This window comes from Peromyscus leucopus, chromosome X (assembly GCF_004664715.2).
Source record: "Peromyscus leucopus breed LL Stock chromosome X, UCI_PerLeu_2.1, whole genome shotgun sequence".
In the NCBI taxonomy this organism is placed as follows: domain Eukaryota; kingdom Metazoa; phylum Chordata; class Mammalia; order Rodentia; family Cricetidae; genus Peromyscus; species Peromyscus leucopus.
The window spans coordinates 11,543,497-11,561,936 of record NC_051083.1 but is presented as its reverse complement, the minus strand read 5'-3'; the positions used below and the strand labels follow the sequence as shown (position 1 = coordinate 11,561,936).

The 18,440-nt window shown below is 39.7% G+C and overlaps 1 protein-coding gene across 12 annotated transcripts in view; it reads right to left on the bottom strand.

The window, feature by feature from the left end:
- The window catches only part of Cask (calcium/calmodulin dependent serine protein kinase), a 341,951-nt gene that overhangs the window by 79,363 nt on the left and 244,148 nt on the right, over positions 1-18,440 (bottom strand). For 8 of the 12 annotated variants that reach the window (XM_028875901.2, XM_028875900.2, XM_028875905.2 and 5 more), the window contains exons 10-11: positions 12,588-12,687; positions 8,523-8,540 (exon numbers count right to left, since the gene is read on the bottom strand). In XM_028875901.2, coding sequence (XP_028731734.1) covers positions 8,523-8,540; positions 12,588-12,687 — 118 coding nt within the window. The remainder of the gene's footprint in view (positions 1-8,522; positions 8,541-12,587; positions 12,688-18,440) is intronic. The other 4 variants (XM_028875903.2, XM_028875911.2, XM_028875906.2 and 1 more) reach the window with 1 other exon arrangement.

Genomic DNA, 18,440 nt, shown 5'->3' with positions numbered 1-18,440 from the left:
ACAGTCTATAAAAAGAATCCCAAGAGGTATCAGCACATTTGTATATACTCAGAAAGTCTAAGAATAAGTGCTCCACTCATAGTTAAGTCTTCAGATCAGTGGTCCTCAGCTGAGTGGGGGATTTGGATTTTGCTCTCCAAGGGTGCATTTCTTAGTGTATGGGGCTATTTTGGGTTGTCACAAACAGCAGAAGGGAGGGTGACTATTGGCCTGTGGTAGTAGAGGCTAGGGATGGTACTGAATATCCCAGAGGTCTAGGATAGCACCCTACAACAAAGAGTTACTGACCCCAAATGTCAGTGCTGAGTTTGACAAAGCCTGTTTCAGACAAAAGTGGAATATTCTTTAGGAACCATTTCTAGTTCTTCTTGTCTCCGATCCCATCTGTTACAATGCGCTTATTGGTGAGAATGTAAATCAGGGTTATTCCCTAGAAGGTAATCTGGCAACACACGTCAAGAAACCTTAAGTGCTAATGTGTTTTAATTTGCTAATTTCATGTGCAAAAATCTTCCTTAGAGAGAAAAATAAGAAGATTCTCTATAAGGATATTTGTCAGATAAATGGAAGTTAAATCTAATAGATAATGATTATGTAAATTATAGGATGTTCACATAATGAAATATATAGCGGAATAAAAATTATTTTGGAAAAAAAAGGTCAAGATATAGGAAAATTCTCATGATATAAACTTTAGAAAAGAACACAAAACCATGTAACATATTTCTTAATTATGGTTAAAAAAAACCAGACAGACAGACAGACAGATAGACACACATACACACATACACACAGAGTGGAAAAATTAGAACTAAATACACCAGAAGTGTAACAGTTGCTCTCATTTCCCTACTTAGTTCATCCTGTTCTTGTCCATATGACCCACGGTTTCTACAATAGCAAAAACAAGTTGCTAACTAAGCTACTGATTTTCATAGCACTAGCTACATTAAAGTTTTTGTATTTAAGTCACAAATCATGTGGCTATCCACATGGAAATTACTGTGGCTATTAAAAAAATTATCTTTATTTTAGGACAGTTATAAATGTAAAAAAATGACACAAAGATCAAAGTTTATCCAGTTTCCTCCAATAGTATCATATGACAAAACCTTACTAGATACCACAGTCAGGATGATGACAGGTACAAGAAGCTACAAAACATCCATCCCCACAAGGAGCCTTCATGATGTCTTAGAGCCATCATTTGCCTCCCATTCTGCTCTCTCCAAGCCCTGACAACTACCAATCTGTTCTCCACTTCCATAATTCGCCATTTTAGGGATGTTATCTAAATGCAATCACATAGCATATAACCATTGGAGATTGGCTCTTTTTCTAAAGCTAGCCTACTTCTCTGCAGTCATCCAGTTTGTTCCTCTTTGCTGCTGAGTTGTAGTCCATGGTATGAATATGCCAATTTGACCATTTATTTGCTGAGAAATAACTAATGGCACTTTTGGATAATTTCTGCCTGTCAGGCTACCGAGATTTTCACCACAAACATTAAGTAGATGTTGAATGGGATAAAAAGGTCCAAGGTAGAAATCAGTCCTCATTGCCCCTGCTGCTCCTGAAGATGTATGGACACAATCTATTGCCTTTTACCTGCTCTCAGGATTTTTACTTTGCTCACTGGAGCAACAAACAAACAAAACTCTCAAAGAACAGTACAACAACAACAAAACCCTGTAAAGTAGCACAAGCACAAAACCAGCTTTATCCATCCTTACTGAAGGATCTGGAAAGTTAAGAGAACATGTAGGAAAAATTAGTCCCCATGTTTCTATGAATCTCGAATTCCCTAAAGCATATCATTATTAGCAGAATTAAATGATACTGGGGTTATCAAATTATTAAAATCAGTTCTAAAGTCCTGAACTTATGAAACTAAAACAATAAAAATATTAAGGAAATAGTCTTTTTGTATACTTAAAATCAGCAGATAACACAAAACCTAGTTATCATTTCTGTTCACTCATTTTAGTAATTATTGTGCTAATACACACACACACACACACACACACACACACACACACACACACACACACACTATAGCAGCTTACTAATAAGATTAAAACAAAATGTACTAAGTGAATACTAAGATGGCCAGGCCGATGATTGGAAAGCAATTCTGCTTGTACCTGAACAGGGTATATATCACTGGTTGATCTGTGAACTCCCCAAGTACCTGTGACATTCTTGTCCTGTCAGCACATTCCATGACTTACCTACTGGACTTTTGTTTATTCCTCTTTTAAAAAGAGTAATAAAATCTCCAAGGCAGGTCTTTATTTATTTTATTATGTTATTTATTGTTATTATTATCTGTCATTTATTTTACAATGTCTACAAGCTGTATACTGAAGAGATGGCTTGGTGGTTATGATCACCTGCTGCTCTTGCAGAGGATCCAGGCTCAATTCCTAGCTCACAATTGCCTGTAACTCCAGCTCTACGGAGATTTGATGCCTCTGACCTCTGTGGGTACCTGTACTCATGGGATATACCCTCCCTCCATATACATTTAATTAAAATAATAAAAATAAATTAAAAAGAAAATTCATAATAACAGTAGCTCCTAATTCTTTAGTTTCTATTATTTGCCAACACATAACGGCAGACATCATTCCATCTTTCTAGATAGGAGATCTGCTTTCAGAAGGTTCCAGCTAGGAAGTGATAGAACTAGTGCTCAGGTCTGGCCTTGTCTAGCTTCCAAATCTATGCTTTGCCTGACTTACTACACTAATTGGCTGTGCTAGGAAGCCCAGAGGAAACTTGAACAGTTATGGTTCATGCATAGATATGGAGGCTGGAAAAGAACTTGACCCTATTGCATTAGCCCACAACTAAGTGCCTTACTGAAGTGAAAGTTTCTCCTTTGTGCCAGGTGCTAGAGAAGGGCTTTAAGGAAAACAGAACTATGCTCTCGAGCCTCAAGGAGTCTCAGATTGGTGTATGCAAGAGGCCAACTACACCTAGAAGTGAATGATCCTGGGACAGGGTTGGAAAGGAAAAGGAGGATGAGTCCTTGCCTTAACCAGGGGATGTATCTGCTGATGGGGCTGCTGGACAGATGTCTTTCTGAAAACATCGAAGAAATCTGTTAGCTTGCATTTCCATGGTCTCCAGTGGTCTATTAAATCTCTTTATCTGTCGTTTCTGGAGTGACTTATAGTCAAAGCTTGTACACAAACAGAATTCATTTGAAGTACTCCCTCTCATAAAAGGGAACATTTTCCCAGTTGTACTCAAGTACTCAGCTACTTACAGGTCTGAAAAAGGCCCCTAATTTTAAGTGTCTGTAATTATGAGGAGAATTGTTTCATTTAGTTTTTCTTTCATTTTTCAAATCGAATAAATGGTTTTGCTCTAATTTTAAAATCTTTTCTTCACCTTTGGCCACTGTTGTTAATTATTATTATTATTATTATTATTATTATTATTATTATTATTCTCAGAGCTGGGGACTGAAGCCAAGGCCACAGTCATGGCTGGCAGATACTCTTTTACTGAGCTACACTCCATCCCAAACCGTGACCATTTCAATAGCTTCTTTTTAAAGAACCTATTCTAGTCTTATTACTTGTTTATTTCTGTTTGTGCTTTGGTTTTGGTTTTGTTTTTTTGGAGACAGGGTCTCACTATGTAGCCCTGGATGGCCTAGAACTTGTAAGAGATCCTCTAGCTCTGCTTGTACCATTGTGGTCTGAAGTCTTGTTCTTTCTTTCAAAAATACATTTTGGGTCTGACAGAAGTGTACAACTAGTATCTCTAATCAAGTACCAAGCCCATCTAAAAGGCCCACAGTTTTTCAATGAAAGAAAAAAGGTAACAAAATAAATTAACCTGGGGCTGGAGAGGTGGCTAGTGGCTAAAAGCAGTGGTTACACTTGCAGAGGACCCAGGTTTGATTCCCAGCAGCCACAGCGTGGCTCACAACCATCTGTAACTCCAGCTCTAGGGGATCTGATGCTTCTTCTGATCTTCAAGGGCACCAGACACACATGCGGTACACACCCACACACACACCCACACACCACACACACACGCAGGCACGCACACACCCACACCCACACACGAGAGAGAGAGAGAGAGAGAGAGAGAGAGAGAGAGAGAGAGGCGCAAAACATTCAATAAAATAAAATCAATAAACCTAGTTAAAAACTAAATTGACACAAAGATTTTGGTAGGGCTTCCTTATTGTTATTGCTTCAGATTTTAAATACAGGCACTAGTGGTAATTACACACACAGATTATTAAGCTGTTACTAGTATTCATTTTATAGATCAATATTGTCATATAGGAACTAGCTACTCTTTTCAAAGATTGAAAATGATGCTTTTCCTATAAAATCCTGGAGTAAATGTCTACCTGCCTTAAAAAAGTCAATCAGCCAATAAGTGGTCCCCAAGTTCTCCCTAGGAGACAGCTATCTAATGGCATAGCCGCGGGCATCCTAGTTGCTTTTGTATTCTGGGCTGCACTTTGTAGAGTGTGTGTTTCAAAAGGATGCTTTCTTTATCAAGGATCCTTGATTAAAAGTATTTTTTCTAAACAAATTTTCAAGAACTTAGAGTTAAGTATTAAAATAGAAGATTTATCCACAGAAAACATTTTATTGTTTGGAGACAGAGTCTTACTGTGTAGCTCAGGCTGGCCTCAAATTCTTGATCTTCTTATCTCAGTCTCCCAAGAGATGGGCTTACAGGTATGAGATAGCATGCCCAGATAAAAATCACAGTGGAAATTATTTCCATACCAACACATGTATGGTAATTTGTATTTTTATCCTTGCTATCTTATGTGATTTTACAATAACCCTGTTGTGCAGGCAAATACTTTATATTTGAAAAACAGGAGGCTTATCAGGGTTTGATAACCTATCCAAGGGCCACTCTCAGATGGGGAGCAGAGGAATGAATCCTAGCACCCACCTGTGACCCCTGTTCCAGGGGTCCCTCTGTAACTTCAAACCACATAGTACCTCAGCAATGCACCCAGATCACATGTTCAGTAATGCCATGCTTTCCAATTTCTAGTCTCTTTTTAATCTCATTTGCATTTACCATATAAGGTTCTTTTCTAGTATTTGGTCCAAACTTTTACACTGATAAATTTACTAAAAGCAATTATATCCTGGCTTAGGATAATATTTTACACAATTCATTCAGTAATCAAGTGTGTTTCTAAAAATTCAGGTTGAAAATCATACACTTGAATTTTCAACATTTCTATTTTTCAAAAGAATCTCACTTCTAAAAATGTTTTTCTGAAAAGTCTTCTGTTGCTATTATGAAACAATAGTCAAAATAGCTTAAATAGTCAACTACTTTAAAAATGTTTTCTAGGCCTATGTATTTAAAGAGGAATATATTTTTAAGGTCAACAAAAGCTTTAGATCCAGAACAGTTTTATTTCAAGAGTGGAAAAGTCTCACAAAAAAATTACCAAGTAAAAATAAACCAAAAAGGACAACAGAAAAAGAAACAGAAAAATGTTTAAACTAAGCAGTTCTCAGCGTCAATGTAGGCTGAATTCCTCTTAAAACCTTTCCCCCCACATAGCCAGCTATGACCAATTCCAAACAGGCAGGAAGGCCGACAAGCACCCAGCCCACAGAGTTGTTACCAGCTTGCTGTACTGCTCTATCACATGTAGCCCAGCTATCCATCTGGCAATTCAGTGTATTTCTCATTCATGCCAAAGTAAGCGGCAGAGTGGCTAACACCAATCACTTCTCTCTTAAACAGTTCAGCAGATTTCAGTTCTTCGCCAGACAAACTTTAAATCGGCTTTGGTGTTCCAATGTTTACATGGCAGTTATTTCAAGAAAGATCTGTGTGCATTTCTTGTATACATGTATAGCTATGCAACTTGCTAACACTGGCAAATGAAGCATGTGAATGCAGCTCACTTCTGAAGGGGAAGCAATACCTTCTATTGCCTAGTTCATGAGTGGCTCATTAACACAACACTGTACCTCTGTACACATACTCTCATCACCCAATAAAAACCTCTCCCTTGCAAACATGATACCTTTTTAAAGACAGGATCTCATTATGTAGCTCAGGCTGGCCTTGAAGTTATGATTATCAGGTCTCATCTTCCTTCAGTGCTGGGATTATAGGTGTGAACCCTGTCCCTGGCTAAGCAATATGTTTAAAAATTTTGTTTTGCCAGGTTTGGTGGCACATGTCTTTAATGCCGTAACTCAGGAGACAGAGGAAGGCAGATCTCTGTGAGTTCAAGGCCAGCCAGGGCTACATAGTGAGACCTGGTCTCAAAAAGCTTTTTCTTACTCAAAAGTGTACTTTATTAAGTTAAATTCACCAATTTAAATGTACATTGTCATCACTCAAAAAATATCCCCCCTGTCTAACTGTAGCCTGTCTCTTCTCACCCCCATCCTCTAGCCAACAACTTTTATTTTCAATGCACAAAGCAAATCCAGGCTTTTAATCAAGCTATAAGCAATAGTAAATTCCACAACGGAAACTGTATTTTGAACTCTGGCATGTGTACTATATCCAATTCCAGTTGTGAAAACTTGTATAAGAGAATAAATGTCTCAGATTTTTTATGTGTAGATTATGGTATAGGTACCTCAAAAATGTATTAGCTTAAGTTTCTTAAGGAACTCTACATATATATTTCATCATTATTCACTGCTACAATTCCAGTGACATCATGTTTATTAAAATAGTCTGTTTCCAAGTAGTAATATTCTTTCTTTCTTTTTTTATTTTTATTTTTGGTGACAGGGTGTCACTATGCAGCTCTGGCTGTCCTGGAGCTCACTTTGTAGACCAGGCTGGCCTTGAACTCACAGAGATCTGTCTGCCTCTGCCTCCTGAGTGCTGGGATTAAAGGCATGAGACAGTAGGCATAAGTAGCAACATTTTTTGAGCACTATTTTTTCAAAGTACTTTAACAATATTCTGCTAGCCCTTAAATGCCCATTTGTGTAAAGTTTTACACAGATTGGTAAGGATGACTCATACGATGCTCATCCTCAATTTTGATAATAGGTGTGGCTGGTTAAAAAGGACAGTGAGAGAGGAAAGAGGAAAGAGGAGAGAAGAAGGGAGGAAGCGATTGCTTGCTTGCTTGATTTTCATTTTTATAGCCACCAGCATGGATATATAGGTAGCCTCTGGACCCCCTAAGATCCTGTCCCCTGCTATTCCTACCGATTGTGATCAACTCCTTCTCCTGGCATGGGGACTGAGCATATAGAATGTCACTTCTGTGGCAAAGTTAAAAAATTGTTCTCTGTCTTGGGAATACAAGGGAACAACTCTTGCCTTCTCTTTAGTCATTTGTGTTGGGGCAGCAAGCTGCCACGTTGTGAACAGCCTTGTAGACAAGGCCACAGCCAGAGAGGAAGAGAAATTTTCTACTAACCACTGGGTGAGTTTGAAAGATTTCACCTATAGTCATTGCCTTCGAAGGGGGGATGGCAGCTCTGGAGTGCCATCACAAGAGATGTGGAGGCAGAGGCACTTAGCAAAGCCATGCCCCTACTTCTGATCCTCAGGTGTTGTGAGGAAGATGAGGCAATTCAGTACTCAGCCACAGACCACGAGTATATGGTGAGATTTTTCATTGGCTGCAAATTTAGCTATAAATATCAAATGCAACAAAAGTGACAATGAATTTAATTGCTAGCACTCAGATTTTCTAATTTATCTTTGTCTCTTATTTACTTTCCTTTAGTAAGCATCACTTTGAGGTAAAGTTTTATTTTGCATTTTGAGTACTGACATTGATGGAATCTACCCACTTTATCTGGACTGTCTCAGTCTTACATATATGTGCATATTTCTTACAGATTATTTTTTCACATATTCAGATTACATTTTCTTTTTGGCAATTAAGGTATACACGTCATTACTCTTCTTTGTTATTTATTTTTTTGAGACAGGGCCTCACTACATAGTTCAGACTGATCTCCAACTTGTGACCTTCCTGAGTCAGTCTCCTGAGTGCTAGGGTTGTACCAGTGTACCTCTATGCCTTCAAGTCCCTCTGATGGTGAAGTTGTTAAAACGCATGAGTTCAGGGCTTACTTCACAGCCCAACATTGATAAACTCAGAATGGACTCTGTATCAGCAAGAAAACCCACTTATGTGTAATGAAACTGTCAAAAAAAGACTCACTTACCCTAAAAGTTTTCTTTAAAGCCAACTTTGAAATAAAATGTTATCTTTTTCCCCCAGAATGAATATATTTGTGTTTGAAATTCACGTGTGAAATAATATTAAGTATGGTTGAAAATTTAACTCTGCCCCCCCTCCCCCGACTTTTGAAAGAAATGAGAAATTAAGTTGAATAACAATGCCTCAGGAAATCAATATATACCAGTTCTCATTTTATGGTCAGACAGTGTTAAAATTCACATTTAAACATCTAAACACAAACAGCCACGGAAAAAGTCAAGCCAATTATGAACCATGCAAAGCCAAACACTTTTGCATAAAGATAAACCTTAGAGGAAAACAAAGGGATACCTACTTTCTGCTGCTAGAAGTCCTAGGAGGAAGGCAGCATACGGACAAAGGACAAACATGGTTTTAGAGCAAGCAGGTCATCAGGCCACAGTCGGGCCCGCTACATAAGCCCCAAGCACAGCCTCCCAGCCACCCCTCCAAATTTCAGACATCCATTACTGAGATCTAGTTCTTAGTTCTTTGCTTTGGAATATGAGAACAGACTATCTCTCCTTTGAATTAAGTAACAAAGCAACAAGATACTGTTTACCATAAGATTAAACTTAGTGAATCTAGTAAATGCATAATGAATGAAGTTCAATAATCAAAATAGAAAAGCATTTCTCAGAAAAAAATTGTTTTACATTACGACACACTTAAACATCTCCAATTTTCTTTGGATGACAGGTTAGGAAGCTGATTAATTTTTAAACTGTGATTTTAAATACAGTTTTTCAAATACATACTCATCACAACAATACATTTTAATTTAAGGAAATAACGTGCTGTATTTTGTGGGCAAGCAGCTTTAGTCACTGTCCTCAAACTTCAGATGTGGTAGAGAGAATTTTAAGAACTTTTGGGAGACAAAATTGGGATTGCCAATTATTACTTTTGTTAGGCTTATTTTTACCTATCATTTCATAAGAATAGAAAAGGTATTCTGTAAGGTAGAAGACAAAGACAATCTGTGTAAAGAATGGGCAGCTGGTGAAATACCGTTCTCTGTCTTCCCAGCTCTGCGTGCCCACCCCCAGCACCACCCTACATAGAGGTTCTGAAGTCACTTCTCTCTCTCTTGTCTTGGGCTTGGATGCACTTGCTGGTAATCACAAAAAAATGCTTCCGGTTTTGTAGTGTAAAACAAACCCGTTCAAATTGAAACAGAAAGACAGAGGAAAGGGTGACTTTGGGAATTTAAAATAAACAAGTATAAGGATAAACAGGGAAGACTTTGGGTTTGAAAATTAATGAAAATACTAAAAATGAGATGGAAGCAATGAAAAACAACTGTAGATGTTCTCATTTACAGAAGTGCACAGCTCTATCTGAGTCTAGATAAGACACACAAATGGCTCTCTGCGGCTGACGCACTAGTGCAGGCTGCAGAGACGACATGGGTGGGCAGATGGCTGCTTGGTCAGCAATGTTGATTAGGGCAGAATGCCTGCCTCAAAAAGGCTTAGTATTAAAAATTAATTTTAGAAATGGATGAATAATTTCTGATAGCTATGTGAAGCGTGAAGGAAAATGTTACACTTTTCTTTAAACACCTCCTTTGCTTTTGACTTCTGACTACATAAAAATTTCCTCTTCATTTAGGGTAGTGATTTACATTTAGATTTTAATTCTTCTACTTTTTGTTTGTAGCACCCAGATAGCATCACTGAAAAAAAAATCCTTTACAGATATTTACTGTGGCCATTTAAAATACACACTGCTTAGAAGATCATGAAGTTCCCAGAATTAAAGAAAGTAAAGACAAGGAGAGAGAAGAAAAGAATGTAAGAAGGTGAGAATGCAGGAAAGGGAAGTCAAAACGGAATGTTCCATTGTGAACAATGAAGGTGAGACCTTGAGGTAGCCTGCAAGATGGTGAAGAAGTTAAAGTACTGTACTAAAAGACTGTTCAACCAAACCACTTAAAGATTGTACTGAAAGAAGGGAAAACCTAGGTGATAAAATATATTTAATATAAATAAGCATGTCTATGAATATAGATAATTTCTTTCTGTAAAGAAAAAATTTCAACTCTTCCAGAAAAAGAACACTTATGGCCTCATTACATTCTCAGTGGGCAGACATAAATATTAATTAAAGGCAAATTCTGGAGATTAGGTTTACAAAGTGATTTACAAGGACTACAATGTTTTCTAGGCCCATTTCAAAAGATGAAAGTGATAGTATAGACATTGATCACAAATCCCAAAGAGATAATTTATTCTAAATATAGTACAAGTTGTGACTCTATCATGTCATTACAAATATGAAATAAAATCCATGCCTGGATCCACTCTCCCTAAATAGGGTCAACTGTAATCTATGCTGAAAGCCAGAAGAGAGATGTTCAAGCTCTAAAAATTGTCCAGGGGATAGGAACAAAATATATATATAGTGGGGGAAAAAAAGGCAGAGATGACCTGATCCAGTGCATGTGTATAGTCACAACCATGCCCCAGCCCAGGGCACCAGAAGGGCTCAGGCACGTTCTAAGGCAGCACAAGAGGAAGCCTCTGGCCTTTCTCCCCAGTCACTTCTCTAAGATTCTGAACGTGTTTGGAAATCACCTTCACTCAAAAGAGGAAGATTCATATCCCAATTGGTAAAAATCAAAAGGAGGAAGCACATACCTGCTGGACTGGAAACTCAGTCCTGTCATTGTGCATATGGTCTAGGCACATACTGACTGGTACGTGCACGTATGTACATGAAGAGAGGGCAGAAGCATAAGCACTGACAGACATTTCCAGATGCACCAAGGAAAAAGCACTCATATTGCTGACTTTGGGACATACTACTCATGCTGTAGGAAGGAAGGGCCTTGAGCCTGGATTCTAATGCTCATACACAAATATTAAAGAAGCCAGTTTAAATGTGTAAAAGCCAAATCAGAAGACAAATTCAACCACATAAAAATTGTCTCTAACAGAAGTAAAGCTGAGGCCAGATGACATATAATTCAGGAGTTAAGTAAATAAACGAGAGGGAGCCCATGCTCAACACTGTCTGGACAGCCAGGATCCAGAAGCTGGATAGCTTAGAGACCTAGTGTAGAACCAAACACTATTGACAAAAAAATTCAATGAAATGATTCCTAACGCTATTCTGCTATACTCATAGATCAGTGTCTAGTCCAATTGTCATCAGAGAGGCTTCACCCAGCAACTGATGGAAACAGATGCAGAGACCCACAGCCAAACATCAGGTGGAGCTCAGGGAATTCCTCACTAGAGGGGAAGAGAGGATTGTAGGGGCCAGAGGGGTCGAGGACACCAGGAGAACACAGTCTACAGAATCAACTAAGCAGGCTCATAGGGGCTCCCAGAGACTGGAGCTGCAATCACAGAGCCTGATGGGTCTGTGCTAGGTCCTCTTTCTGTATATATATGCGCAGAGGGGATGTCTCTGACTCCTTTGCCTGCTCGTGGGACCTATTTCCTCCTACTGGGTTGCCTTGTCCAACCTTGATGTGAGGGTTTGTGCCTATTCTTATTGTGTTTTGTTATGCCTTGTTGAGTTGACATTACTGGGAGGCCTGCTCTTTTTTGAAGGGAAATGGAGGAGCAGTAGATCTGGGGGAGAGGGGAAGTGTGGGGGGAGGACTGCGAGGAGTGGAGGGAGGAGAGGGTGTGGTAGGGATGTATTGTATGAGAGAAGAATAAATAAAAAAAAAGAACTCTAATGACTCTTCATCTAAATTGGTCATTTAAATTTTTAGTGAATGGTCCTGGGGAACACCTCACTGGTCAGATGTAAATGTGAGCATTTTATAGAATGATTGTGTGAGCACTAGCAGGTCCCCCCGCCCCAGAAGTACTTACGTATCATTCATCAAAACAGGTAACTCTTCTATGCGCTTCTTCCTTGAATACTTGCACACACGAGTTAGAGACTTTACAGAGAGAAGAACTTGGCAATTGTTTAAAGCTCACAAGACAGCTTTTACATGGAAAGACTTAATTTCAAGCAGTGCTGTCCCCAAGTCTGATTCCATGTAGTTGACATGGGAAAATCTTACATTAGAAGGTTTTGCAGGGGGAGAAGATGATCATCAAGATCCAGTGAGTCTGATTACGACATTGGGGTAGATGACATGGAGTGTAGAGTTTGGAGTGTACAAAGGGGAAGAAGTAGTGTGGTAAAAAGAAACTGGTATAATGTTGGTTTGGAAGCATTTGGGGAGGACAGCTTTGGTATTCAAATAAAGAGGAACCAGACAACGGTAGGTAGGATTTGGTGGGTGACAAAGTTCCTTAGAATCTCTTGGAGGGAGGACTTGACTAAATTCCCACAAAGATTATTCAGAATGGATGAGAAAAGATAGATGCCAAGCGATTTACACAAGTGAATGAATGAAGTTCCCAATTACCTGAGGAGGTAGGGTCTTCAGAGAAATCCGGCAACTCTTCAGGAGGGTCCCCGTAGAAGGAGTTGAATTTATGACTCGACACAGCAGCTAGTACTGCACCCTAGTACAAAAAGATGAAGAGCATACAATTAAAACATACGCACAAACATGAGGCGTTACCTAAATGCTCATTTACCTTAAGGATTACTCAGAAAGTAAATCTGTAAGAAATGTTGCCTAGGAGAGGGGGTTCTCAAAACAATTTTGGATTACTTTAGATTACTCCATATGCAGAATGAAGTGTCTGAACTAATTACATCTTGGACTTGCATATGTACCAAACAGTACAAAAGACTTTGTCATCATAAAATGACATGGCCAAAGGATATTTAGTAGACTAGAAAGATGTTTGCAATAAGTTATATTTTAAAAAGCTTTCAAGCCAGGTGGTGGTGGCATATGCCTTTAACCCCAGCACTTGGGAGGTAGAGGCAGGTGGATCTCTGTGAGTTCAAGGCCAGCCTGGTCTACAGAGTGAGTTCCAGGACAGCCAAGGCTACACAGAGAAACCCTGTCTTGACAAACCAAAAGAAAAAAAAAAGCTTTCAAAAGAGTGCATAGTCTGATTTCTTCTTTGGAAAAAGTTAATAATTATAAAAGAGTAAACATATATCAGAATATTAATAATATCACTGGGTAGTAGGATTGAGAGTTTTTCATTTTCCTCTTTTCTTTTTGTAATAATGACTACATTGCTCTTGTACATCAATTCTCAATCAGGCCACACATTAGAATCAACTACACGTAATTTTTGAGACTGGGTATTATGTAGCACAGATTGGCCTTGAACTTGCTGTGTAGTTGGGGCTGCTCTAAACTCTTGATCCTATTGCCTCTACCTTCTCCCAAGTGCTAGTACTACATAGACATGGAACACCATACCTGGTTATGTGTGGATCCTGGAAGCCACAGAGAGGACCCACTGAACCCTAGTAGAGAAGCACTGCCATACTGAGTGCCTGGCATCTTTTAGGACTACTGTGTGGGACAGCACTGGGAGCTACTGTTTTAGTAATAGGAAAATCCCTAAGCTGCCATGCTTGCTCTCTAGCTCTGCCCAGTTCTAGCTCTGCAACCTTGCTTGAGTAGATCATTAAAGCACTCTAGGTTTTCTTGTTGTTACATGTGCATCTATGTGCATGTTTATGTGGATGTGTGTGCACATGTGTGCATGTGAAGGCCACAGGCCAAACCTAGGTGTCATTCCTCAGGAGCCATCACTTTGTTTTTTGAGACAGAGTCTCTCACTGCGAACAGGGGCTTGCTGATTAGACTAGTCCGCAGGCTGTAGGCATCCTTTTGCCTCTGCCTCAGGGCTGGGAGTGTATGTTCTTATGTGGGTGCTAGGGATGAAAGTCAGGTTATTGTGCTTGTGTAGGAAGCACTTTTCTGACCGAGCTCTCTATCTCTTCACCATTTCTCTAAGTTTTCTTATCTGTAAATGGAGAATATGAAAGGGGACGTACCTTACTTTACTGTATAGAATTGCCAAAAGTCTTAATGTACACAAAAGTGCTTTGAAAGCTGTTGAACATTCTGGAAGTATAAGTCATTACTAAGCCTACTAAAATATGGGCAGAACATGAGTACAAATCTTTGTTGCTCTATGTAGAATTGTTCACTTAGGTGGTTTAAATATCAAGTCACCAAAGTGGTCTAAGTCTATCATAGTTTCTATGTAAATTTTAACTGTTGAGCTCATGAGTTTTTCTGAAAGGAAAGGTAAATCTGCCATGTGTGTAGGAACTTGTTGGTAAATACATAAAAATGTTAGTGGCAATGAATTTCTACAAGGCCCACTTTTTGGAGGTCATGTTAAGTTTTTTCTCTAAATTTTAATTGAAAAATAGACTATAGAAACTAAAGAACCAATGTTAGGCATGATGTTTCATGCCTGTGGTTGAGGCAAGAATACTGGGAGTTCCAGGCTAGCCTGGGCTACATAGCAAGACCCTGTCTCAAAACAGCAGCAGTAGCAGCAGCTACCACTACTAACATCATCATCCTAAAAAAGATGAAAAAAAGTGAAAAACACACAAAATAAAACACAAGTGCTTTTGATATTGCCATTTGAGGCAACTGCCTAGATTTCCCATAGTATGGGGTTAAAATAGGGTTTTTAATGCAGAATTATACCAACCATATAGAAAAATAGTGAATGTTGAGTTCTTTCTACAGAAGAATCTTTCTTCCTTCTTTTAATTTATTCTTTGTGCCTTTCACATCATGCCTCCCGACCCCACCTATCTTCCTCCCCCCATAATAAAACAAAATAAAATTTAACAGAAAAAAGAAGTGGGGGGGAGGAGAGAAAGGGAAAATCTCGTCATGGAAGCTACAGTGTGACACAGTGAGTCATGCAGTGATCCCCTTTACCCATACATTTTTAAATTGCAGGCATTCATTGAAAAGAATCATTGGTCTGGTTCTAGGCCCCTGGTCTCTGCTATACACCATTGATACTGAGTCCTCACTGGGACTCTTCCTGGACATCCTGTTGCTTCCCTGTGTTGAGATCCTGTAGCCCTCGTCCGAAGGACCAACCCTTGGTCCCTGCTCCAGCAGATCACAGATGGGGTGGATGTTGGGGTGGGCCAACTCATAACCCTGGTTCTGGGCCTGTAGTTGCAGGGTTGGTCAGCCCACCAGCTCTCCTCTATCCTCACCACCAGGGTGAGCTCTCTAGCATTGCCCTGGCTAGTTCACCACTGCAGCAGTGATGAGCAAGGGGCGGGGCCTGTTCTCCTGCTTTTGCATCCTCAGGGTTTGATCTCCCACACCTATACCTCCAGGGCCAGGCGAGGTGGAGGGACCACTCTCCCGAGTGCTGCAGTCGATAGCAGGGCCAGCTCTCCCATCTGCCTCAAGTGTTGATGGGCAGGGGAAGGAACGAGGGCATCTCTCCCCCTCCCATGCCACCACATGACAGATGAGTAATGGGGACAGCTCTCCCATGCTCACAACATTGGGGCTGGCTCACCCAACAGGGTATCGTACTGCCCAGGCCAGGTGCAGGGTCCATGAGTGCTGCAGTTGGTAAGGGGGAGGTTAGCTCCCTTGCCCACCACAGGCAGCAGGCATCTTTCCCTTGCCCTCACCACCACATGGCAAACAAGGGGAGCGTGGCCAGCTATCCCACTCTCACAGCTACAGAAGGATTTTATTTCACTTTGCATATTACACATGTTTCCTAAAAGCTGGCTGGAATGGAAGTTTTATGCATCAAATCATATTTCCCACACAGCCAAATCAGAATTGTAGAGATGTTTTATTTCCAAGTGAAGTTAACCGAGTTTCTTGGTATGTTAGTGTTAGGTTTTAAGGCTTTTCCCAACTGCTTCTGTAGCTGAAGATCTTATAAACAAATACTACACCAGTACTTAAAAGAGCCTGAGAGAAAAATTGCTGTGAGACAGTAAGTTCCTAGTTTTTCTGGCCTATGGCTAGCGGTTTGGTCTATTTAGTTTCTCAGCTCAGTGACCATACATGGTTCCACTATCCAATGCAAGGCAATTATGTGAAATAGGAAAACAGTTTCAAAATAGCTCAGAGTCAAAGAATTTTAGTATGCTTCGAGAGTCAATCTCAGTGATGGGCCATTCTAAAAGATTCATTTCATAGGTGAGAAAACAGGTCAGGCAGGCTTAGAAACCTGTAATTATTAAAGGTGTAATCAACAGTGGTCAGAACTGAGCTCCACTGACCATTCTTCCTAATTTAAGGGTTTCTACTCGACTGAGAGTTAACAATGATTTCTTTTTACTCTGTAAAGGGACAGATCATAAATATTTTAGGCTTTGAAGGGTACACGGTTTCTTTTGCTACTACTCAACTCTGACATCAAAGCACACAAAAGCAACAAGAGGGTTGGTCAAATGTAAATGCACATATGGCACGGATTTTCAATAAAACTTTATGTCCCTCAAAGGCTGGACCGGACCCCCAGCTCCCACAGTACACTGTAGCTAGAGAACAGCCTGTTGTGTGCAGCAATATAAACGATACCTTATATAAAATTTTTCTGGTTTATTTAACCTCGACAAAGAAGCTTGCTCTTCAAATTTACTAGGTAACTTTAGCATGTTTTAAGGATGAAACAGAATTTTAAATTAAGACTATTCAAAATGTGTTAAGAAAAACCATGATAAAATTGCAACTTTCTGCTTTTAAAGTACTAAAACAGCATTCCTAAACTGCCTTTTCTTATGCAGTTCAGGGATGCTGGAGACTGATAAGCAGGCAGAGGCAAGGTATACTTCCGTAATTTGCAAAACCAATAAAGGAAAGCCATAGAGTTGTCAGAAATCTCCCTTGCTGTGTTCTTTTCCTTTTTAAAATAATTTGTTATTTGACAGTTTCTACATGGATTTAATATATTTTTGTTACAGCCATCCCCCTGCATCCTCCCACTGCTCTCATCCTACTTTCTTGTTTTTTCATTTTCTGTCTGTTTTTACTTGGTGACCTCACTGGGCTTAACCACAGCTGTCTACATAGATATGGGTGTGGAGCTGTCCACTGGAACACAGATGGCTAACTCACTCGTGACTACACTAAGAAAGATAATGACTTCTCCCCAGCAACCCTGGACTGCTGTTAGCTTCTCTGAGTGGGGTGTAGTCCCATGAACCCCTCTCCCATCTATGACTGAATGTTTAAGGGCTCCTTTTTTTTTAAATATTTAATTTATTTATTATGTATACAGTGTTCTGCCTGTATGTATGCCTGCAGGCCAGAAGAGGGCGCCAGATCTCATTACAGATGGTTGGGAGCCACCATGTGGGTGCTGGGAATAGAACTCAGGACCTCTGGAAGAGCAGCTAGATGCTCTTAACCGCTGAGCCATCTCTCCAGCCCTAAGGGCTCCATCTTGTGCAGACTTCATGAAGGCAATTACAGTTGCTGAGAGTTCATGTGTGCCTCCTTGAGGGGAGGGTCTTCCTTTCTCTCTATTAAGAGTATGGTTTGATCCTCTTAATTGAACTGCTTGGTTTCAACTCACTATAGCTAGCTATTGGAGAGAGGCTTTTAAAACAGAGTGTGGCTAGATATCCCAGGCTGGTATTGAAACCTTCCTGACTTAGCTTCCTCAGTGCTGGAATTATAGGTATATGGCACCATACTTGACTCAAACCATCATTTCCTAAATTGATTGCAGTAAATTCACTCAAATATCGAATAGTGCTTCTATTTAGATAATTTTTTTCCTCTAAAGGCCAAACCCTATATTTATGTCCCATTATATTATGCTAAACAGAAAACACATTGAAATTAAAATTGTGATAGTAGACAGATAATTTCTGCTTACACAAAAGTCAATAGTGATAGTGAAAGGGATCAAAATATTTTATCCCAAAACATACCATTTTGATGTAAGGCTTCTTTTAAATTTATGAAACATTTTTTAACTGTTTGAAAATTTCATAATGCATATATAATGTATTTTGCTTCATTATAGAGAAATATGCTTTCTAGGGGTCAAAATAATTCCTGAAGCAAAGGGGATAACTTTCAGAACAGATACCCTGTTGAGCTTGTCCCTAGACTGACAAGCTCACATATCAAAGACATCCCTTTGTTTATAATTCCTTTAGTAGCTGATGCCCAAGATGGAAAGCAGCATCCCCTCTCGTGACGTTTAATTTCCACTGTCAACTTGGCTGGACTTGGAGTCACCAAGGACACCAGAACTGGGGAAGTCTACGAGTGTTTCTAGAGAGGATTAGCTGAGGAGGGAGAGCCTCCCTAACTGTGGCCAGCACCAGCCCTGGACTGAAGAGCAAGGCAGCTGAGTACTAGCGCTCATCTCTCTTG